Raw genomic sequence first — 24,462 nt, forward strand, 5'->3', positions numbered from 1 at the left:
TACTTCCTTGAGAGGCAGTGAGTATTGTGGCTCAAGCAGCAATGGGTCCCTTTTTCCACAGGGAACTTTCTTTTTGTCTTTATCCTTAGGCTCTAGAAAATTGGCTCTAGAAAATAAGATTCCAGTCCTTTTCCTAACAAACTGGGAATCTGGCTCACAAGATGACCTTCTACAACAGGGTGTCTGGAATGGAAATACAGGAGTGGAGCTATTTGGTCTAGTTACCAGTTGTTGTTTACTAGAATAGTAAGAACATAATGTTTTAATATCCCAGGCCATAACTCATTATGACCTGGTTTAGATACAACCAAACATCAAAGCTAACCAATGAGAAACAGACAGTGGAGTTTGACTCACTCACTGTACTATTCTATAGATGTGCGGGGACATAAAATTATTTTTCTGAACCAAAGTTTTATTTGAAAACAAAAATGTTCACAATCTGACTTTATGGCTTGTTTTCATATTTTGGCATGGTATATTGGAAAAAAATGTCTTTAATTAAAAGCAGCATTTTGAACATTACTCCAGACTTCATTTTTCATCTCTGGTTTTACTGCTTCTCTCCATGTCCTCTCTCCCTCACACATTTACTCCATGTGTTTAACCCCCACTTAAAACCTTTCATTGTTTCCTGCCCTGTTGTTTTGCAAGTCCTCCTCTGAGGTCTCTGTGCCTACAGAACACCCTCTGAAGATCATCCATGCAGAGTGTAGCCCCTCAGGCTATCTCCTCTCTATTAGGGGGTCTCCTTACCATCCCCACAGAGCAAGTGGATGTTCTGCCAGGGCTGATCAGGAATTTCATAACAACCCTTCTACCCAAGTCATGAGTACTTTTCGGGTGTCATCAGAAGCTTAGGGAGATGGTCTTTCACACCCTGTCAGGGCTTCTGTTCAAGTTAGCAGAGCACAGAATCATAGAAGGGCTGAGGCTTATCTGAGACCAGACAGTCTGACCTCGAGATGATCTAGTCCACCCCTCTGTTCATACAGTGTCATCTAAAGCAACTTGTTCAGGGGTGTGTTGAGTTGGTTTTTGAACATCTTCACAAAGGGAGGCTTTGCTTTCCTCTTTGGACAACTTGTGCCAGTGCTCAGTCACCCACACATTAAAAAGATGCTTTCTCAGTTTCCAACAGAGTTTTCTGTATTGTGCCTATTGCCTCCTGTCCAGTCACTGGTCACCACCGAGCAGAGCCTGGGTCCATCTTCTTCACACACCCTTATCATCTATTTACACACATCGATTAGATCCCACATAAGCCTTCTCCAGGCTGAATACTCCAGCTCTCTCAGCCTCTCCCTGTACATTGGACACTCCAGTCCCTTGATCATCTATGTGACCCTTCTCTGGCCTCCCTCCACTAAATCCATGTCCTTCTTGTACAGGCAGCCAGGATATTACAGGAGAAAAAGGACCTTGTTCTGGCTAAGGACATGGACAGGTATCTTACAAACCAGCTATCATTATCATTTAGCCCAAATTTTGGCTTTAATCTGGCTCTTTGCTGCACTGTTTTAGATAAAAGTTAGACAGACTAGAACTGTCTGCTGTCAGTGAGTAGACAGAAACATTTTTGCCAGTGCCCATGCTCAAGTCTCAAGTACCTACCTGAGACTAGCAGATAGCATTACCTGTAAGCCCTTGTATGCTTCATGGTAAATGAGATGCCACAATTTAACATAAATTTTGATTTCCACTTGCTCTGCACACCAGCATCTGTGCTACTGGCAGTAGTGGAAGTCTCCAGTGACTGGCTAAGGGGCACACATGTACGTGGTGTGTACAGCCACACTGCAGACACATGATGGCACTTTGCATCAAATGTGAAGAAATCTTGAACAGATGACTCAACAGAGAGGCCAAGCTCCCATGGACAAAAGTACCAGAGCCTACAATTTGTGCCACGATGCAGGTGCTTATCAGGGATAGGATTAAGGTAGTGGAAAGTAGTTTTCAAATCATGCTGACACTTTCTAGGGATCGCCAAAACAGATCATTGATGTTGCAGTTAATGAGTGACTTGGAGCCAGCTTGGGAGGAGAGCTCTTGGCTCCACCCTTGGAACAATGGAGTGGAACCCCACATGGAGTGGGGTTGAACAAGGCAGTGTCAGAGCTGTAAACAAGGTATGTGTCCTGGCATGGTGCTCCAGCAGTGTGGCTACTCACTGCCTGGCACTGCTTGCCCAAGGCAATGTGCTGTGCTGTGCAGATCAACCAAGAGCAAGCCTGGATAATCTCATGCCACACTTGTATATTGCTATGCCCTTTAAACTGTACTCATGGTACAGGCAGGTCATCCAGGCTCACCAGTCAGTTCCAGGAGGATTCTACCCAAAAAACAGCTTTAAGAATGAGTTTAGTGTTCAGATACTTTTGTTGTCTGCCAGCTGAACAGTGTGAGTTGTAAAAAAGGTCTCCTCTGTATAACATTTGTCCACAATATGCATGCTGTATTTCTTGCTGATATGCTGCATCCTGATTACTGTATGGTCACTTGCAATCTATGGATTTGGAGGAAATTATTTTAAAGTTATGTTTAGATGAAGAAGCACTCAGGGAACTTACTGGAACTAATCCAGAGAATGGCATCATGAGAAGTGTAGTATTTTTCTGCTGAAGTTTATGTGCTCAATAGTTTGCTTCTGTGAATACAATTAAAATAAATATAGATTTTTAATTTATTTTGTCATAGGCTGAGTACTACTATGAATTCCTGTCTTTGCACTCTTTGGATAAAGGCATAATGGCTGATCCAACTATAAACATCCCCTTGCTTGGAACAGTTCCTCATAAAGCATCAGGTTTGTACTGTTGATATTATAAATTTTGTTTCTGTAAAAAGTATTCTGCAGCCAGTAAAGTCTAAATATTTCATTATGAATTGTAGTTCTGAAGTTTATTGCCTAAAGCAATGCTTGCCACAGTGCTTGGCGCTGAACAGTTTGTAATTGCCTTGCCTAAGTACAGCAGCATATTTTGTCTGAGCCAAGACACATGAACCTTTTATGTGTAGATAAATCAGCAGAAACTTGTGCAAAATTGTTGCATAAAATTGATTAATGCTATTACTTAAGTTGTACAACTTTTGGAAAACAAATTCTTTGATCACTATTGGAAAAACTGTCAAATTATTCTGTTTCTCAGAGGTTGCAGTTGCAGTTTGTGGATGTTTTGCTTTCATTTGGGCTCATCAGGCATTCAGCTCAAAACCACAAGTTCTAGTTTAGGATATTACCATTTATCATTTATCCTTTAGTTGTGCATTCTTAATCCTTCACTGGAATTTACCGCTCCACAGCAGAGGCTGAGCCCAATGCAAGTGCTTCAGAAATACCATGGTGCATAGGGAGCTGATTTGAGTACAAAAGCTCTCCATGAAAGATTACTGAATCTGGTTCACTCTGAAGCAGATGAATAACCATCGATGTGATCTGTTTCAGGGTTCATACATGATAGCCTCTGGTAGAAATGCGTGTCTTGGTGACAGTAGTGTCTTAGTGATCATTGTTTCCTAAATTCCTTAGCCAACCAGTGGGATAAATGTGGGAAAGAAATGAGTAATGAAACAGGAGGATTGGACTGTAAATGAACTACTGATACATAAGTTTTCATTTCTGATGAGTCATTATTCCTTCGCTGTTTTTTAGTGGATAAATTCTGAAAGTTTGTGTATAATATTCTCCATTTTCAGCTTGCAGTAGATTGGCATTGAAGTAATGTTTCAATACAGCTTTTTGCTGTGCCACCTGGAATTTAACATGAATGATTGGTCTCTCCATTCAAAGTGGATTGAATGATTAGTACTGAAAATAGATTTGGGTGAAAGATGCTATGATATTTATACCACAACTGCTGCAATTGAATTGGTTCCAAGCCAAATAAATGTCAAATAAAGATACTTAAAAGCAACTTAAAAGTCATAAAAGGCAAGTTCTTGTTAAGCATTATCTCTATTTCCATATAAAGCAGGTGAGATATGTGAAAAGCATTCTCTGCTGCACTCAGCACTATAATATAAGCTAGTTTCTCCTTTAATTTTTAACTATCTAGAAAGGCTAGACCAAAATTACCCCTTTCTGAATAATTTTAGGAAAATTTAATCTCCAAGTGCAGGGAGGCCAGAGATGAGAGCTCATAGTTGCAGCAGGAAGTCTGTTAACCATCATGGGTGGGAGATCTATATATTAAAGCCAACAAGGACTTACTCTGTTGGCAGCACTGGTGCCTCAGTTCCAGGACTAATAGGGGCATGTCCATGGTGTTCCCTTACATGGATCATGAGCAGGGCAGCGCTGCACTGGCTGTGTAAATAAGCAGGATTTAAGTCCTGTTGGGTGTTCCAGTGCTCAGTACCCATACAGGATTTGAAGCATGTACACTGATAGTGGTGAGACACTGTTATGATGATGGGTTTTCTACACTGCCTGTTAGCTGGCCAAAATTAACTGAGTAGTCCTAAGTAAATACATGCTATAATATTACACGCTAAATAAATATATATACAAATATATATATAATAATACATGCTAAGTAAATGCTATAAAGATAGCAATTGTTTGCTACTCTGTAGTTATTGCTATAATTTAAATGTTGGCAAAACAGAGTTAAGTCTAGTTTGCCTGGATGTACTGCACTACCAAAGCACTTTTCCGTACATACAGATGTTGGAAGAAATTCAACCACAAGCTTGTATTTAGTAACAAATTAACAGTTGGTATTTTTTAAAAAAGTGTTTTAGCCCAAAGACAATTAATTGCCCTTAAAGACAATTAAGAAGAAATAAAAGGGGAAAGACAACTGTAGTAAACATGAGCATGGGAAACAAGAATGAGGATTAACAGATACCTTATTCAGAGGTAACTGAACCCAGTGGTTTTATAAAAGTCAGTGGACTCTTGAAACTTCTTTGAGGATATTTGCCTCCAAATAAGGCATATGAATGGCTTTAGTGCTCTAGGGCCTCTCTAGCCTGTATTTGCCTTATGGCCAATGGTAGCCATAAGAAGATCTGTGGAAGAGCAAAAGGAGGACAAGCATATGTGATACTTCTGTTTACCCTCTCAGCTTTTACTACCTTCAGCTTGGAGGGTTTCTTGTGTCTTAAGTGATTTGTCTGCTTTATAAGTCCACGTGGGTTATAGATCTCTCTTTCCAGTACTTCTCCAGGCTCTCCTTGAGTCCATATAATCTTCTGTTCTCTCCAATCACCTTGGCAAGGAGTTCACTGCCATCTATTGCATGAAGATCCCCCTCCTGTTGTTTCAAGTCTGGTTGCAACAGCTTCATCTGATGGTCACTGGTCCTTGCACTGGTAGACACTGTAGTCAGTCTATACTGTTCATCCTATCCATGGTTTTGTACACATCTATTATGTATCCCCTGGTTTGTTTTTTTTCCTTTGCCAGACTGAAGAGTCACAGCCTACCCAATTGCTCCTCATTGGGTGCAGCCTTGTCCTTCTCTTAGCTTTCTCTAATTTGATATATCCTGAGATGAGGTACCAAATTCTCCTTGGATTTAAGTGAGATTTAAATCACCTAGGTTCCTTAGACTTATTTGAAAACCCATTCCCAAGTCCCAGAACTGGTACTTGATTCAGTGCTCACAACATGGATATTGTTACACCTAAACACATGGTAAGATGTTAAGAAGGCTGTAGAAGATGCTTTTCAGTGGGAGCTTAAAGAGCTAAGACTGCTCAGCTTGTGCAAAAGAAGGTATTTGGGAGGAGTGTGGATACCTGCCCAATGAGAAGCAGCTGGCTGCTCATTTCTGGCTGCAGGGGAAAGCCTATGAAGATCCAGTGGTTCAATCTGAGGTCGGAAAGTTCAAAAACAAAGTGAGTCATTTTTGTGGCAGTGATTAACATCTTGAACACCAAACTCAGAGGGTGTGGTAAGGTAAACACAGCTATAGGTCTGTGCCCAGAAGCAATGTAGTGGCCTGCGACTGAGAAAGAGCTGGCCCCCTAGGTGACCCGAGCTGGCCCCTGCTGTCCCTGTCTGACCCAGGCAGTGTGGTGCTCTTGCAGTCTGGTGTGATCAGGCTGCTGGCACGGTGCTACTTCATGTGTTGCATGCAGCCCCCACAGCCCACCTGCCAGGCTCAGGAGGTCTCTCCCTCCCCACTGCTGATGTTGAGACATTGAAATATAGGTGCTGAGCATCCAAAGATGCTGAAAATCTCTCCAAGCTCAGTGGCAGAAATCAGCATAGTCTCTGAGCGCAGCACCATCTCTGCTCTGTCTGCCATGCTGGTGGAGAGTGACAGTGGGCTGCAGGGCTCTCTATGGGCTCTCCAGACCTTTCACGCCTGCTTCTGTTGAGACTGGTCATTCAGAGATGTCCCTTAAGCAGTCCCACCCGAGACTAAAGGTGGTTTTTGTTGCTGGCCTTGGCATATTTGCTTAGTGGGTAAGGCAGTTGCTTGCAAACTTGAAGGGCTTGCAGACATACAGGAGTTACTCTCACCCTGCTTCTATTGAGGACAATTTAGAGAAACTTGGTTTCCTCAGCAGAGGGAAAAGGTATGATCTCCCAGACAAAAGGTATTAAACCTGCATCCTAGGAGAGCATTCTAACTGATACCTAAACTTAAATTAGGTTTAAGACACTAGGTTTCCTTAGGTTCATTTTCCAATTAGTTAAACTTTCCTTGTTCCTGTTAGATCCAACTGCTCTGCAGCCCTGGATAAAAGTGTTCCAGAGGATACAGATATGTATATGTGCAGGAGAGGCTGTTTTCTGGCCTGGTGGTGGGAGGATGGTTAACAGAAAGAAATCCATATATGTGATTCCCTCTCCTTGTTTTTAGCCAGCGATGGACAAATGTAAACTGCATCCTGAACTTGGGAAGCAGTGACCAGAGCTGAGATTTGCCCTCCTGTGGCCCTGGTCAGCACTGTGATAAGCCATGGGAGCTCATGGCTATTTGTTAATGCATGGGACTTCTCTCTGTGCTTTGGGTTGACTGTAGTGCTATTGGTGGGTACTTAGCATTATTCAAACAGACATAGAAAATGCAAAGATTCAGGAAGAGCTGAAGGGTTTTATTTCAACTCTGAATCACCACAAAGTTCAGCCATGATCCAGGTGGTTTTTTGCTCACAGGAGGGTCCTTTTCTGCCTATCTGTGTGCCTGGCTGTTCAGACACATGGTAAGTCCAAAAATTTGGATGCTTACAGAGTGGGCAGTGCTGGAATAAAAGGTTTATTATCTGTGGCCTTGGACTCTAGGGATGCATTGCTGGGTTTTTCCCTAGGCATTTAAACCATAGCTAAATCTCAGGGGACTTCAGGGCTTGCTACCAATTCAATGAAATCTAGATACAGCTATAGTGCTGTCATTAACAGTCTGCCACATCTTCCTCCCCATTGCAATTTGTTCAACAAAAACATATCCCAATCCAAGCACTGATTTCCTGCACTTATGCTATAAGAAGGTTACTACAGTTTAAGAAGTTCACAGCATTTAAAATGTATTTTTAAATAATCAACTATAAGAGTTTCTTTCTTGCCACATGGTTACATGGTTTTGGTCTTTGCAAAGGCTGGTGCAAAAACCCTTCGACTACATAATTGCTTTAGAATGAGAACTGCAAGGGACCTTTCAGTTTATAGGACTTACCAGAGGCAAAAATACTATTCTCAGCAGTAAGTTATTCTGTATTTTACCAAGGCACCAAATAATGAAAATGGCCAAATTATGGCTTGCAAAATTTTTATAACAAACAATGTAAACCAACCCAAATGTAGGGCTTTTAGCTCTGATTTCATTCGGAAATCGCAGGCCAGCTTCAGAAGAAAGGAATAAACAATTTCTATTAGTTGGATTTGACTTACAAAGCAGCTAAGAAGAGCACATTTTGAAGAAAAGAGATAAAATAGTTTCATCTGAAGATTATTTGAGATCACTTGTGACAATCACAGCAGAGAATTCCATAGTTCTGAGGTATTTGGCTTACTTCATCATTAAAATAATCCAGATTTACTGGCCTTAATTAGTTGCTTAAACTCTTTGTGTTTCAAAAGTATTTGAATACTTTCCCTGGAAAGGCAATGTCCAAATGTCACTATGTTTAGCTAGTTCTGGCAGAGTGAGGTGTCTATGTCTTCTTTTTAAAAACTTAACTGGTGATCATATTACAAAATGTACCATTTTGTCAGCAATTTATGGAGTAAGTTTTTGTTAGATCAATATATTATTTAGGTATTAATTGCAATAACCAAACCAGAATAACTTATCTAAAGTAACTCTTTTCCCAAAATATATGTTTTTACAGAAGTCAGCACAGAAAATTTAGACTCAGAAGTGAGAAGTTTAACTCAGAAAATTAAAAGTAGGCTTCCAGTTTGTTTTGACATATCCTTAGTTACCTCCACATGAGTAATTTCCTCATCTGCAAGAAAAGTATGGTTGTGTTAAGATCACTGTCTACTGACTCTTGGGGTTATTTCAGCAGATGAGCACAAGCTCTTCTCCTGTGCTGTTGTACTTCTAACCCTGGAGCCACCTCTGAATAAAGGGATTTGTGTGTGTCTGTGTTGCAAGTTTTCATCAGTGGCATTCCTCCAAAGCTTGAATACACCTATTATATTTATTTTTTTTAGTATTTCAATGTATGTTTTTATATGTATATGTATATGTGCATGTAAATATAAGTATTATTGGTATTATTATCCTTTTAAGTTGTTCAGGTTGGATTTCCTTGCCTTGGAAAACAAGATGGAGTTGCTGCATTTGAAGTGAACGTGATCATAATGAATTCAGAAGGCAATATTATTCTCCAGACCCCTCAGAACGCCATCTTCTTTAAAACCTGTCAGCAAGGTAACACTGAAGAAAATATGCTGGAATGCTGTTAGACTAGGTCACCTAACCATCTTGTGTTTCATTCAGGATAAGAGCTAGAGAGGATGGAAATAAAACAGTCACACAATATGTGGCAATCATGGTGAATTCCAGGCTTTCTGTCTCTGTGCATTTGCTGGTCGCTTACTACATGTTTACTGAGCCTTTTCTTACTGAACTCCCTTTGCAGACTGGGTTGGGGACACTTCTCCCTCCTCCTGTTCACTGCTCATCACACTAAGGACATTGATAGAGATGTATCATATGATAAGCCCCTGTTAGCAAACAGTCTGAGGTGCTTGGAGGAGAGCTAGTTCTGTGGAAGCATGTTAAGGTCTCCAGAAATGGCACATCATCTGGGGAACTGACCTTCTGGGAACTGTAGTGGGGGCTGCTGGTATCAATTAATGCTCTCAGTGCCTTAATTCCAACGTGGTGTCTTTAGTTCCCTAGATCTCAAGCTTGCACATCCAAACTGAATACAAAAATCTTAAATCAGAAAATTTCTGCAAAACTTGGCTTTACTTTCTCTGTAGCTCAGGTGCAATCTCTTGGCTCTTGATACAGGTAAAATGGTGGAAACTGGTGTTCAGTACTTGCAGTTATCAAGCAGTTGGCAGACGGAGGACACGCTGCTAGAATAGCACCGTGAAGTTATTGCAGTGTTTGCTTGGAAAGGAGAGCACTTGTTCAATCAACTGAGCTATGAACCATGAGCACTACGTAATAAGACTTTCTGAATTAATTTGATACACCACAAACAACTATAATTATCACTTTAAGCTGAGGCTGTGGAGATTGAAAAATGAGTGTGTAAGATAAGATAATTATCCCATATCATGTGCAATTGTATCAAATTAACCCATGACAGGGCTGATGTACAAAGAACAAGATTTTTATTCTTCTTTTATTAAATCTTCCTTCACAGTCCCACATTTTCTTCTCTGCACTGTTTTCTCTGAGATAATTGGCTGTAGTGTGGCTTCAAAGAGTGAGCAGCGGGAGCAAGAGCTGTTTATTCTTTGAAACCTCACTACGCCCAAATAGCAAAGCTGCTTGTCTCCTTTGAAGCCTTGCTACTGCCAATTAGCCCAGGGAAAGTGGAGGAGGGGGAGAAGAAGTGGGCAGAGAAACAGGAATAAAAATGGAGGTTTAAAGGACACAAAACCAATCATATCTCATGTATGAAGCTGTGTGTCCAGTGTAAATACAGCACAAAACATTTCCTATCTTTTCATTTTCAGTTCAGCTCAAAGATACTGAACTTAGTAAACTTCGGAAATAGCATTGGGGTATTCTAATAGCAGAGTCACAGATCTGTATTTTGGAAAATAGTGGCTTAAAGAGGAAGGGTTCTGAACCAGTTTAGTAGTAGCATTCATCCAAGTTATCATTTTTTGTGTTATTATTTGTTGTTACCATTTTTATATGAGTTGCAATATCTAACAGTTTAGTAGTATTGCATCATATGACCTCTCAAGAGACCTGATTATTGTCCCAGTCCTTTGTTCCTGGAGCCAGCTGAGAGACACAAGAAAGATTTTTCCAAACTCTAGAGATGTGCAGAGGAGGAGCTTTTTCACATCATCTGTTCCAGCCCATACTGGAGTAACTCCCATTCTTGCCCTGTGTCTAGTAAGGTGGACAGAGTGGTGTTTTGGGACAGATGCTGAGAAGGATAAGAGTGTCTTTAGTGGTTGGTGTTAGAGTAGGTGTGAGTTTCCTTCCTCTGGAAGGTGTCATACATGGTGAGGAGCTCCTGTCAGGGCCCTAGTCACTGTTTCCAGTTATTCTTGGCCATACAGAAAGGCCACTAGAGGAAGTGAGGGGAACAAGGGAGCAATTTTGTGGATAAGAGAGGATTTGTTGTGGCTAAGAGGTGGCCACAAAGAAAAAATGTATGTTTTCCTATTTTTCTGCTTGAAATGGTATGTATTCAAGCATGCATTTTTTTGGTAATGAATAGCAGCTCTGCATTTGAGTACAAAGAGAGAAGCATTTCCAGAAAGAGTCCTAGAATACAGTGTTAGAACACAGTAGGACCAAAAAACCTCTACAACAATTACTACAGTTGCAAACAGCTTTACTTTTAAGGCATACCATTTTACCTCAGAGGTTTTGAACCTTCTCACTTGGAATGTCACACAACAGAGCATCAAGATGAGGAGGTTGTGCCTACCACTGATCCCTACTGACATTAAGTTTTTCTAATGGGAATAGGCAGTCTCTCCTGCCTTATTCTCTGTGAGGGATCTGGGAAGGTATTTTTGAGTAATTGTTTTTCTACCCTGTAATCCTTTTTGATCGTATTCCATTGGGCTTGATTTAGTTTGCCTTCTTGTTTGATGGACTCTGGTGTTTTGAGGATAGTGGTGGCACCCAGAAATATCTCTCAGCCTTGTATAATCCTGCCAGTGCTGCCAAATGCTTTTACATTTTTGATCAATAATTGATATGAATGAGAGTTGACAATGATACAGAACTGTTGTGCAGGAATGCTTTCATCTTCCTTTCTGGCCTTCTTCCACTTAGCCTTGATGCTTACTCTCTCATATGAACACAGATTTCATCACTGTCACCTCAGTAGTAACAGATGTGGTAATTAGTGCAATGCAAGTTGCAGTGATGTCTACTTCAGGCTGCAGAAATCAAAACTGGTCCTGCACACTAAGGGTAGGTCTAACCAGCCATGCAAGTACTTCACTAAGTTGCCTGCTCATTTCCACACAGAAAAGAAAATACTGGATTGAGCAGAGCATCCGCATTGCTCATGCACTTACAGAGCAGTAGAACACTGAAAATGCAGAGTCCATCAACAAGCGCATCACCCATGTGAGCACGTGATGGGACATCTATTTCTAGACTATGAAAAGAGAAACTAATTTATCTTGAAGAAATCTTAGCTGAATTTCCATTTCTTCAGTGTTTGTCTGCCAGCAAGTATTTTAACTGTTGTGTCAAAGAAATATATTGATCCTACTGAGGTCTGGCTGGCAGCTGAAGTATATAACATTTTAATTAAAATTGTTGTTATATTTTATGAAGCGGAATGTCCAGGAGGATGCAGAAATGGAGGGGTTTGCAACGAAAGACATGTCTGTGAATGTCCTGATGGATTTTATGGGCCTCATTGTGAGAAAGGTAATTTAGTAAAAAATCCCAACTGTCTTCTTTACCACAATCTCAAGAAAACCGTATCTCCTGCACTGTAGGCTCTCCTAAAGTTAAGAATTGCCTATTCTGAAGATTTGGGATCTTTTGAGTTCAAACATGTAAGAGAATTGTTATCATCCATGGTCTAGTGGAAATACGAACTGCTTACATGAAAAATGTTATCTTTCACAAATTGCTTTTAACAAAAACTGATGCAATAGTTAAGTGATCCTTAATCACAGGGAATCTATCTGGCAAGAAGATTAAATAAAATTCTTCTGCTAATGAGGACTAGCTGGGAAACAAAGCCCAGTGCTTTAGTTGCTCTGCATTTGTTTATTTGCAGATAAGATCAGATTTGTAAGCAGGCTGAAAACAAAAATGGGAAGATGAAGGGAAGATTCTCTTTCTCTTCCGTGAGTAGATAATTGGTGTGACTTGGCGAGGAAACTAGGACTTCTTCCTATCCCTCCCTTCCTTTTCCCAGTGGCAGTCCCTCCCCAGGGTGACTGGAGATGCCCATCTCCATGGGCATCCTACTCCAATACAATCATTCAGTCCCAGATATTCTGGGATTACATCTGGCTACATCAAAAATATTAAATACTAAGGATCAAGGACTATTCTCTGGCCTAGAGAGTGACCAGCACATCTTACATTCATATGTTATCATAGGAATACCATATTATTCATATCTTACCTTCCAACAAACCCATTACAAACTCACTCCTGGGAGGAGCCTGTGGTCACTACTCATCCCAGGACCATGGCCAGGAGGATTTGCTGGTCAGCCAGGACAAAGCCAAGACACCAACAATTTCACAAGATGATTTCACAAGGCCATTTGGCCCCATGCCTGGGTGCCTGTTTAACTCACTAGCCCAGACCCAACCTCACTGCATGTACCAATTGTAGGCAGCCATGTAATGAAGCATTGCCCCCTAACATGCCTCCCTGAAGAGCGTTTTGGGGTGGCCACAAGGCAGAGAGGTCTTGAAGAACAGAGGGGCTCCAGAGAAGATTCACTGGGAGCATGCAGGACAGTCTGGCTGAGCAGCAGGCTTTCCTAGCCAAGGTTAGGTAGCCATGCTTCTGCTCAGGTATGCAGGAGAAGTGAAGATTCATTCATTGTAAAGCCTGCCTGGGAACCCAGCTGAGTTACTGACCCCTCTGAGATAGGCCTGGCTTCACAGCTGAGGAACCAGAATACACTTACAGAGAAGACTTGTCTGGCAGGATTTTAAATATCCAGAGTGTGTAGGTGTATGTGGGTACTTCGCTCTCCCCTGCTGGGTATTAAACTAATACAAGAGGCAATTTCTGCTTACATATGGAATCAATTTGAACTTGAATTAGCCTACAGTTTTTAGTAGCGCTATACAGAAATTGCCAGGTACAAACCAAAGCTGTAATAGATTTAACCCCCTACTAGAGGCATTTTGCAGAGGTGACTTAGAACAATAAGCAGAAGGAAAAGTAGCTTAAGGAGCCAATGCGCAGTGTGTTTAAATACCAGTTGCTATCCCACCAGCAATGCTTTTTCTGCTCTTCCCACTCCTCAGCACTGTGTGTTCCTCGCTGCATGAACGGAGGGCTCTGCATCACGCCCGGCCTCTGCATCTGCCCCCCGGGGTTCTACGGCATCAACTGCGACAAAGGTAACGCCAGCTGAGCTGCCCTGCATGCAGCACCCTCTCTTTATTCACCTGTGGCAGGTGCCCTCTAGGAGCACCTTTTGGAAAGTCAGGCAAGCGATAAGTAAACAAGTTTGAAAAGTATCGTGACTCTTAAAATAGATGCTGTAGCACAGCCTGGCAGCTGTTGTAAGAATATGGGGATTTGCAGGTACCCGTATGCCCCAGCTCTGTGAAGGATACTTTGGATAATCACTTCAGTTTATTCACTAAAAACTGTGGATCTTGCCACAGAAATGTCTTATATTTCTGGAGGAAGAAAAAAACGAACTCTATTTGAGCTCTAGTTTCCTGTAGTAAAATTAGTTTTACTAATTATTTAGTACATTAATGTGCTGTATCCGCACACATGAAAAAATATTCAAGCCATTCATTTTTTTTTGTTGCAGTGAGGCTCATGAAGGGTAAAAACAAACAATCAGTTGTTCAGAACAGTAACATGGACATAAGTCTAAGCTACCATGTAAAAAAAACCCAAGTAATTTCCTGCAGAAATATAACTGACCTGCTCATGGCAGAGCAGAACATGGTGCTGCAATTTTCATTGCAGGTCTATATGAAGTAAAGACTGAATGCAAATGGTTCTAGAGGACTTTTCAACAAAATAATGGGAACCTTATTATTTTGCAGAAACTCTTGGTGTCAATGCCCTCATGTCTTTTATCTAGTCTTCGAATAGACTCTTACCATATTTAGAAATGCTTCAAATGTGCTCTTTAATTAAATGCTCCCGATGTCTTGAAGGATTAATGTGAATCCCAGCTGTTTGGTGAAAAGTCACATCTAACACAATGTAAGACATTTGGCAGCTGAAAGTCAAAGCATTTGCATCAATGTCACCACACGGAAAAGTTCACAGAGGTTTCTTTTTAGTCAAAGGATTACTTAGGAGCTGTAGTCAAATATCCTTGTGTAGAAGTAACTTCCAGTCCTGGGCCGTGCTCCTTTTATCAGACGCTGGCAGTTTCAATGGCAATAGTTCCTTAATCCTTCAGTGAGCTTTATGTGTGGGGGTTGATAAAGATGTAGCACAGTCTGTCCTCAGAGAGCTCACTGCTGTATTGTTCACTTGCCTCATTCTATATTGCCTTGTGTGTGTGCCCATGTAAAGCATTATGTAGGAATAACTGCATTTCAGTCTTACTTTGTAAACCAGATGAAAAGAGGTTAATCCTGCCTTTACAACCTACTCAATGTTTATTTATGATGAACAGCAGAGAACATGAAGTCCAAGTTAGTCCTAGTTCATATTAATGACTTAGTTCTTTCCTCTTTTATTTGTTTCAGCAAACTGTACAACAACCTGTTTCAATGGAGGGACGTGTTTCTATCTGGGAAAATGCATTTGTCCTTCAGGCTATGAAGGAGACCAATGTGAAATTAGTGAGTAGCATCTCTGTGTGCTTGCTTTCGTGTATGTCAGCTTCTTCTGTCAATGCCTGAATGATGACATGTGACCTGCCTCTGCTGGGTGCAGAGCAAGGGTCTCACACAGCAATTTGGAACCCTCAGACACCACATGCCTCCAAACAAGTTCCCTACTTAGAAATTTGATTCGTTGCTGGCCCATCTCACCCCTTGCCCTGTTCAGTTTTCACTAGTAACCAGTGACAATCCTCAAGCCATAAGTGTGCAAACAATAATACCCTTTGGCAGACAGATGTGCTGCCATGCCAAGCCTGTGGGGTGCATCTATTTTCAAACATTATGGGAAATCACACTTGGGCACAGCAGATTAAGTGTGAGCTGACACCTCTGAAAGGGCTACTATAATTTGGGAATGAAAAGGTTTGGGGTAAAAGGAGGACTGAACTGTAAGAGCTTTCATGTAATATGCAAAGTTACATTCACAAGGTATTTTGAGGATGTACAACCAGAGCTCATTCTTCCTGGACTTAGAACATCGATCAGGACATTGTGCAGAAAAGCTTTCCCTTCTGTAAATAACCCCACCGATATTCCCCAGCACCTTCACAGGAGCATGGAGAGAAGGATTTGGCCTGGGATATGCAAATGCTGATTTTTTAATATGTATAAGAAGAAATGAGCTCTTCTCAGAATTAGGAAATTTTTATCACTTTGGAAACAAATGGAAATAAGCTCTTAACTTGCTGCCAGCCAATGCACAACAATAAGTGAATTGCTGGGCAAAGAAAGTACACAGATACAATAAGACCTACATTTTTCTCAGTCTTCATGTGTAGATTAGTGTTTCACCGTGTCTCTATGCATTACAAGGCATTTTGCAACTCCTTTTTACATCATTAAAAAATAAGGAAAAATAAGTAGCAAAGCTTTATTTTTTTTAAATTAATAAAGATTGCCCATTGATATAAATTCAGATCATATGCCACAAGAACAACAGTGTGGCTTTTCGCTGGATTTACTTTTGCTTACATCAAGTTCAAATTTGACTATTTGGCAGATTTCTTTCTTCAGTCCCCAAAAATTCAACATTGTTGACATTTTTCAGAAGAAGATTAAAGTTTGATTCAAAGAGGGAAGTATGTATTTTATGTTTGGTGGTGTTTTTTTGAGGAGAATTCTTAGAACTCTTATTACAGCGTGTATAATTAAGGGCAGTCCATTTAATTGATCTGTCTGAGGAGCTGAAGCTCATATTTGTCTACTGCAGCTTGGGATAAGTGCAACTGTTTTGCCTTCCTGGCGAGGCTTACCTATGAAACTCAAATTAAATTAATTAAAATACAGGCAGTAAACTAGTTTTTGTACAAAAGGGGAAAAAAAGCAAATTCAGGATCACAGTATGCCAAGACCTAAACTGGGACAAGGACAATGAGAGCAAAGAAAGCTATGCACTTACTCTGGCTCTTGTAAAGCCAGGACTGCAATTGTTAGACTGTGAGTGACAGCTGTCATCACATCTGGGCACTGCACCAGCACCAGCACAGCAGTAGAAGATTGCAAGAAATCTAGACGAGGCTTAGAAACACAACAACAGTCCATTTCCTTAGATCCAGGGCCAGCTACATTCAGTCATGGGATTCTTAAAATAATGAGTGGGGGAAACTTTTCAACAGGCAGAAAGCCATCTTCTGAAAATTGCAAGGTTTTATTGTTTGTTTTGTTGGGTTTTTTAACATTGGGTATAGGTTTTCAGTGCTTGTGTAATAATTGAATCCCTCTGTAAGACTCCTAGGAAGTATATTGAACCCAGTCTACAGCACTAACAAGCATTCACAGTCTTCCAGATTTTTTTCCAGTTAGAGGTATGCATTGTCTCTAATTAGTGTTTCAATTTGAATCCAGAGAGTTTTATTTTGCTTTGGATTCCTCCCCTACTTGTCACCAGATGTTTTGTTGCTTTTTCCCTTTTTCAGTCAATAACAGAGAGAGTTATTACTCTTTCTTTCATTCTGTGACAATATCTTAGTCCAAAGTTAATTGAGCCAAATGCTTGCCTGCTGCAAATTGGTGGAAGTTGGTGTCACATCTCTTGACCCATATCCTCCAGATTTACTTAAAGAACTAGGAAATTTCATTGATTTCTTTAGCATTGCTCTTTCCAGTTGTTAATTTCTTGGGATGCAAATGTTTGCAAATTAGAATGCCTAAAATTTCCCTCCCCAGAGGCTCCTGCAGAGAAATTGTGATTTTACAGAAACTCTCCTTCGCATACTTTGTTCCATCAGCTGCTTATGAAACTTGTTTCAGGGTTATTAAAATAATTATGTACATTAGGAACAAGTGTTTCCTTTATATTGACAATACACATGTGAATCACAAAGGTCTGTAGGGGTTGAGGGCTAAGCAGGCGCTGCCTGTGATGTTGAGCTCCCAAGAGGGCAGTCTGTGATCATCAGATGAGGTTTCCAGCACAGCAAGCCAGTGTTGATGCTTAAATTATGACATGCAGGTCTCAGTTAACACCTTTCTTAAAAAAAAAAATGAAAAAAAAGGAGAAAGGAAGCAGTTTGCTGCCTCAGGTTCCAGTTTTTGTTTGCTCACAGATTCAGGTAAATATCAGTGTTAAATCTAGGAAGGATGCCTTTTTTTTATCTTTTCTGAAGAATCTAGGTAGTGTGGTGGCATTAGAAAAGATAAAAAAATGGTTTTGGAAAACAATGAGAAAAGCTGCACTGGTACATATGGGCACCAAGGTGGCAGAAAAGTGAGATTGTGGTTCCTGGTGGCCCAAGAGTGCCCAGGGAGGTTACAGTGAGCCTCCCTCAGCCTGGGAGTGACTGAGCTCATGGGCCCTGTGCTTCCCTTCCTAGAGATGAGTGAAGATTTAATTGGTTCACTAATGCAGACAAATTCTGACAAGGTATAGGCAGTTTGATGATGGGACATTGGACATTAAGTTTTAGGAAGGTCCCTGGTGTGTCATACCCAGCAGGAAAGAAAAAAATTGAGTGTGGTTCTCCTCCACCAGTGGGGCCTCCTCAGTCCCAGGCAATCAGGGCCAAACAAGACTTCCTACAGCAACACCACCAGACCCAGCCTATGTCTTTGGCAAAGTCTGTTTGTGAAGAAAAGTCATTTCTAGATCAAGAACTTGGAAAAAATGTCTACCAGTTCCAATTACTGTTGGCAGAGTTGCTCTGTTCATTGCAAACAGGGAAGAAGGGCATGTATTTTTAATGTGCCCTTAGTTTCTGAGCTGCCATGTGGGACATCCCTCATTGCACCCTCCACAGCACCACGGTGCTCCCCACCGGGGCTACAAGCTGACTAACCCAGCCAATATATTTACAGTCTGCAAGTAGCAGCCATGCCTGTCATTTCCTGAGTATCTTACTAGTATCAGTATCAGATGTCACTAGATTTTTTTCTGCTGGGACCCCTCAGGTTTGGATCCTGTCTTTGGAACCACACAGTCTGGGCAGTGCTGCGTCCCCTGTGAAGGGTGAGGAGAGCAGGAGTCGGTACTGACCAGTCACCTGGGGGGTTCTGCAGAGTCAGGGTGGCACAAACCTGGGCAAAAGCTGAAGGTCACACAGGCTTTGGCCATGCCAAATTATTGTCATATTTTCGAAGGAGAGGAACATTTATAAATTGGAAGCACAGACTTGCAGAAGGGTCTTTCCTGATGGATCCATAGTGCACACTCTGACATCTGATGAGTTTTTCAAGTACAGGGCAAGTTTGTCAGACACTTGTCTCCAGGAGGCACAGGGGACTAAGACCGTTGTTTCTATGTTTTCAATTTCTAGGTAAATGCCATCAACCCTGTCGAAATGGAGGCAAATGTACTGGTAAGAATAAATGCAAGTGCTCCAAAGGCTACCAGGGAGACCTGTGTTCAAAGCGTGAGTACCAAAACTCCATCACTCCTTGTGGGAACATCGAGCTCACTGTGCAGTATCTTCTTTTCACATAACATCAGTACTTATTGTTTGTTGTCAAAGTAATTCAAGTTATTTTACATTCTGGACATATGTCATAACCAGACTTAAAGAAATTACGAAACCAGAAACATTTTTTTACAGAAGTGTCCTCACAGTCTCTTGTGTACTCTTGAGTTTCTATTAAACAGCAGTGTGACAGGTCAGCAATAGCAGTTTAGTAGCAGAGAAATGCTTAACAATGTTAAAATAATGCTTAATAATGTTAAAACAAAATGAGAACACTTTGTGAGTGAGGTGCTGGGGAGTGCTGTCCTTCTTCCACTGGTTCTGGTGGATGGTCAGCTCTGCTGTACAACTTGATTCTCTTGCCAGAGGCTGAGCCAGACCTTGCAGGCAAAGAGATGAGTGTGGACTGTTTCAGGGCTCTGACTGCACTCAGTGCAAAGGCACAGATTTACTTGGAGAGCCCCAGCCCATGCCAGGACCAACTCATGGTGTGAAACAGCAGGGAATGCAAATGTGTGACTGTCTCTGGATGAAATGTCAAGAGGCCTGGTGTATGTATTCACTTTTTCACAGCTGTCTGCGAACCCAGCTGTGGCCTGTACGGCACCTGTGTGGAGCCCAACAAATGCCAGTGCAAAGAAGGCTGGCACGGGAGACACTGCAATAAAAGTAAGTGAGAAACAAACCCTGGGAGTCATATCTGAAGTGTTACACACCCAATGCAATACAGAAGTGATTGCCTCAAGAGCCTTTCCAGCATTATTAATGACACCACACTTCTCTTTCTCTGATCTTTATTACGAATAATAAAACAAAGGTTTTCAATACTCAATCATTTTGCATACTTTAAAAAAACTCATAATAATTTGAAAGTGTTTTATCAAGGTAATTTTTTGGATTAGAAATTCCAGAATCTGGTATCCATCAGAGGACTTTACATGTCTTCCAACCATAGTATGGAAGGGATCCAATTCCTTCAATACTCCTCAGAAATATCAGCTGGGTTTGAAATGCTGAGTAGATATTTTTAAAAGTAAAAGTCTGGCAGGTTTTAAAACTGATTGAAACTTAGAAAAAATAAAATGTCCTTTAGAAATTTTGTGGAAAACTTGAAGAATTATGCAAAATCTGTCCTTTCAACTTCACAGTTTTCTCCTCCTCTACCACCCGTGTTCCACAGCATACAAAATACATTGCCCCAAAGCAAAGTTAAAGTTCTCAAAATGAATTTCTGTTGTGCTTTTTTGGTCCATTTACCATCTATTGTAGCAACTGATCATTTCACTGGGCTTAAAATGGTACTGTATAATTACTTGAAATACAATTGGATATATCCAGCAAGAACTTCAGATTTAATTTTGTGCTTCATGTGCAACAGTACTGTAACAGCAGATCTTCAATATATGATCTGTGTATACTCCCAAAAGATATTAATGCTTATCACTGTTGGTGATCAATTCACATGTTGTGTTTTATGTGTCAATAGTTAAAAAGTTGAAAGATTTTGCAGCTACAAAACAAATCAGCCATAAGGAATGTGAACCTTCCATTGCAGCATCAACTGAATGTTCATTTTTATTAAAACCTGTTCATGCATATGATTTTTGTCACATCAAGGTGTTTTAGAATAAATATAATATTTTCATTAAAAACTAAGTATTATCCAACTAAGATGGATTTTGCTGTGAATATTAGGTTTGCTGTGAAAATTGGGAGTCCACTTTTCTGTTGTTACCTAATGGATTTGTGTTTAAGTATTCATGCTATTCTCTGAAGGAAAAATACCATTAATACAAGTTGTGGCTAGAAAAAAGATAAAAGGAAATGAACCAATATGAACTACAGTTGTTAAGTTTGGTATGGACTGTTTCTTCCAGTCATACTCTTCCTATAAAAAACACAGATAGCAAATGAAGACAAATACGTAATTTAGGCGACCATCACCAAAAAAAACCAAGTACCTGTACAACAAAAGCAAAGCTCATACCTGCCTTGTGACGAGAAGTCAGTAGTCTCACATTATTGTAATCTCCAAGGTTTTGCATCCTTCATTACTCAGAGTTTGGGTGCAGTCCTGCTGTGTTTAGTACTGCAAAACTCTCTTTGTATTCAGCTGAGAAGCTGTGAAATGGACATTTGGACAAAATTCACCCCCATTTTAAGTGTCCATTAATGTGCACGTGCTGCAATTCACTCTTTTTAAGTGAAACCAAACATCACCAGATCTTGAGAGGAGATTTATAATTAACTTGAGAGATTCGTTTCATATTCCATCAAATGAATGGCTCTTTGGTAAAGCTGTTTTCTTAAAAAAGAAGTGGTTAAAGAATTGAACAGAGGACTCCATTTTTCAAAGTCATTTCCATGAGCTTTAAGTAATGAGATGGGTAAATGAACCTATAAAGAATTACAACATAATACTTCGGATTCCATTTTTATTGTTCACTTTCATTTTCCACAACAAAGCAGCTCTAGTAAGCCTGTTTCAGATGGGGTTTTTTTTTCCCCTCAGGTGTTTATGGTCCCTGGTATTCTTTTTCTTTTCATTCAGCCATAAACCAAAGTCCAGCTCAGGTAGCTGGTGCAGATTCTCCCCAGGGGGTTGCTTGCACCCCATTCCTGAGCCTTTTGGTGGCAGCTCATCATGACTGGTGTGGGGGTTACACATGTGAACCTGGGCTGAGTGACAGCCTGGCTCTGCTGAGGTCCCTGGGCCCCCTGGCCAGGGCAAGTACCTTTCTGTCTGGCAGGACTTCATTCATCCTGAGGGGCAACAGAGGCGTGAGCACTTTTGTAAGGCAAAGCAAAGTCCTTTGTTCAAATAGGCGAGACAGTTTCCACTTGATATATTAGCTGTGGATTGCAAGCCCATGTCTGTGGATTCTTTTCTTGAACTGGATAATTTTCCAGGGTATGGAGCCAGCGGTCTGAGCGCCCTGAGGCCAGCAGGCAGCAAGCACAGGCAGCACACGCCTTCGCCGAAAAGGGCCGAGGAGAAGCATGTTCCACCCGAATCCAATTATATCTGGTGAACTCCAACATCTGAAACGGTTTGTGTTACACAAAGTTCACAGCCTTCATTAACCTCTCATGGATTGAATGTTAAAATGCTGTTCATTACAGTTAAGATTACCAGCTGGAATTTTATTAGCTTCATTATAAACCACTGAGCTGACACTTACTATTTCTTTTAAGTTTTATACATACTTCTGTAGCATGATTATATATGCTTCTTCTCTCAGTGCTTTGGATGTTGTTTTGTACTATACTTCAGTTACATTTAAACTTTCTTTTTTTGGTTATATAGCTGCAAATATTTTCCAAAAATAAAGTAACAATATTCAAGCAGAAAACCCTGTAGATGCTAACCCTGAATTATTTAAATGACTACAGGTGTAATTTGCCTAAGACAAAAGAACAGTGCATTTTGCAAATTTTTACAGATTGTGTATTTAGACTTTTCCCTAAGAAAAACAAACAAACAAATAAATAGCCTAATTTAAAAACCAAGTGACTCAATTCAATGTTGTTTTTGGCTTTACAGTTTTGTGTATTAAAAAGAAACTGCAGTGGTGCCATTTAACCAACATAATATATTGTAAACAAAGTAGAGCTATAATGTATGAAGTTTCTGCATCAGCTTGAAGCAATATAATATATTGTAAACAGAACAGCTCTTATGTAATAAACTTTTTATACTGACGGTTATGTATAAAATAAAGATGCTGCTTTAGTTTTTTGGTTACTGCTCTGTGTGGCCTCCTGCGGTCTCATCAGCGCTGGGTTGGGACGATGGCTTTTCTAGAGCACCCTCATAAAACAGTGGCACTGTGAGGTTGGTTTCTCTGTGTCTGATTTTAGCCACACAATTCTTAAAAATGTTTTGGAAGAGCAACTTCTTCTTGTGCCTTTGCCAAGGAGGGGATAACATGGAAGGCCACGTGTTGCACTCCCTGTACTTGTCCTCCACCACGTCCTCCTGTCCCCCAGCACCGCCAGGCAGTCGTGTTGGTGTGCCCAGCTCGTGGTACCTCAGGTACTCAGAATATTCTTCTCACAGCTTCTGTCCAAACAGGTAATAGTCCAGCTCTGGCCATGTTTCCTGTTCAAAGGTGGTGGTCCTGTGTCATGTTGTGATCAGGCTGGAGAAGGTTTGAGTGCTGCTTCTTGCAACAGTCAAGGGCTGTGTGATTTGTTATTTGATGTGGCTTGGAAGCAGGAAATATGGTTTCTGCCTGCACTGAAGAACAGTAAATATCCAATTAATTATTACTGACCCTAGCTATACTGTATTTCTGGCAATCTTATTATCTGGGAGACAAAAAATAAATAACGTAGTTGGAAGCATTAGAGCTGGGCTTTTCCCTTTACCGAGGTCAGAAAGAGGAGATACGGGCAGGAAAGGTGCTCAGCCTCTTCTGCCCACAGTCAGTGCTGTCCCCAAAATACCCTATTCAGATTTAAGAAAGATGGAAAAGAGGCAGCCTGAGGCGGAGGAGAAAACATTTAGGTGCTGAAAACCTGGGGGGAGCTGTTCATGAAGGAAATATTTTTTGTTATTTTCTTTAAAAGTGATGAAAGGAGATTAATTTGAGGTTGAGATTAAATGTGTAGGTGAACTGTATGTTCAGAGACGCCTCAGGAGCTGCGTACAAACATGAATGTCACACTTACATGCTTTTTGTTCTTCCTGTAGCAAAGATAAAGTGGTTTGTCACACAATACAGTAAAAACACAGAAAATTCTTACTTTAAATTCCTTGGATGTTTTGGCTGAACTTTTTCCACTCCTGTCAATTTCTTAGAAAGTACTTCCTTAAATACAGCAAGTGTATTCTTTTATACAGAGTAAATTTTTTGCTACTTGCCTTAAAGACACTTAATGCTGCTGTTTTGTTTTCAGAGTTTCACCACTGATTTTTGGAAATATCATTAATCACAAGAAGAATAGCATCAGAAAGTTTGCAAAAAGAAAAAACAGTCCTCAAAATGCACACTGTACCACAGCTCTGTTTCTTAAATAAGATCAATTGTCTACTCAAAATTTCCACGGCTTTGCCAGTCTGAGCACAAAGTTTCCTGTGTAAGAGACAGTCCTTGATGTCAGAGTTTTAAGTTAAAAGTGTATGATAACTGGGAATACTAAAAGAAGACATGAATTTTCCTGAAAAAGTCCAGTTGGAAGCTGGAAGCAATTTTGCCATTCGAAAATAAACTGTAGAATTTATCACACTCTGTCACTGGACAGGTCATACTTATGGGGGAAAAAAAAATAATGTGCTAGAGATGAAAATTATTTTAAAATAGCAAACAAAAAAGTCAGAATTCCAATCCACTACAATAGGTCAGAAACTGCCTTTTCAATGATATTTGGAAAGTGTGTAGTTAGCCAGAGCAAGGTGCCAAACATTGCACTCATGAGCAGCAGCTGTAAGGTCAT

General features: G+C 40.6%; 1 protein-coding gene across 3 annotated transcripts in view; it reads left to right on the forward strand.

Moving 5' to 3' along the window:
- WIF1 (Wnt inhibitory factor 1) overlaps nt 1-22,721 on the forward strand; it is a 37,025-nt gene extending 14,304 nt beyond the window's left edge. The window contains exons 3-10 of one of the 3 annotated variants that reach the window (XM_014248867.2): nt 2,701-2,809; nt 8,697-8,837; nt 11,904-11,999; nt 13,574-13,669; nt 14,993-15,088; nt 18,883-18,978; nt 19,597-19,692; nt 21,934-22,721. In XM_014248867.2, the coding sequence (XP_014104342.1) occupies nt 2,701-2,809; nt 8,697-8,837; nt 11,904-11,999; nt 13,574-13,669; nt 14,993-15,088; nt 18,883-18,978; nt 19,597-19,692; nt 21,934-22,055 (852 nt within the window). In that variant the 3' untranslated portion in view covers nt 22,056-22,721. The remainder of the gene's footprint in view (nt 1-2,700; nt 2,810-8,696; nt 8,838-11,903; nt 12,000-13,573; nt 13,670-14,992; nt 15,089-18,882; nt 18,979-19,596; nt 19,693-21,933) is intronic. The other 2 variants (XM_088055458.1, XM_088055459.1) reach the window with 2 other exon arrangements.
- The last annotated feature ends 1,741 nt before the right edge of the window (nt 22,722-24,462 follow it).

The sequence above is a fragment of the Pseudopodoces humilis genome, chromosome 5 (assembly GCF_049639895.1).
Source record: "Pseudopodoces humilis isolate 2021_Gansu_Grassland_sample_001 chromosome 5, ASM4963989v1, whole genome shotgun sequence".
Classification (NCBI taxonomy): Eukaryota; Metazoa; Chordata; class Aves; order Passeriformes; family Paridae; genus Pseudopodoces; species Pseudopodoces humilis.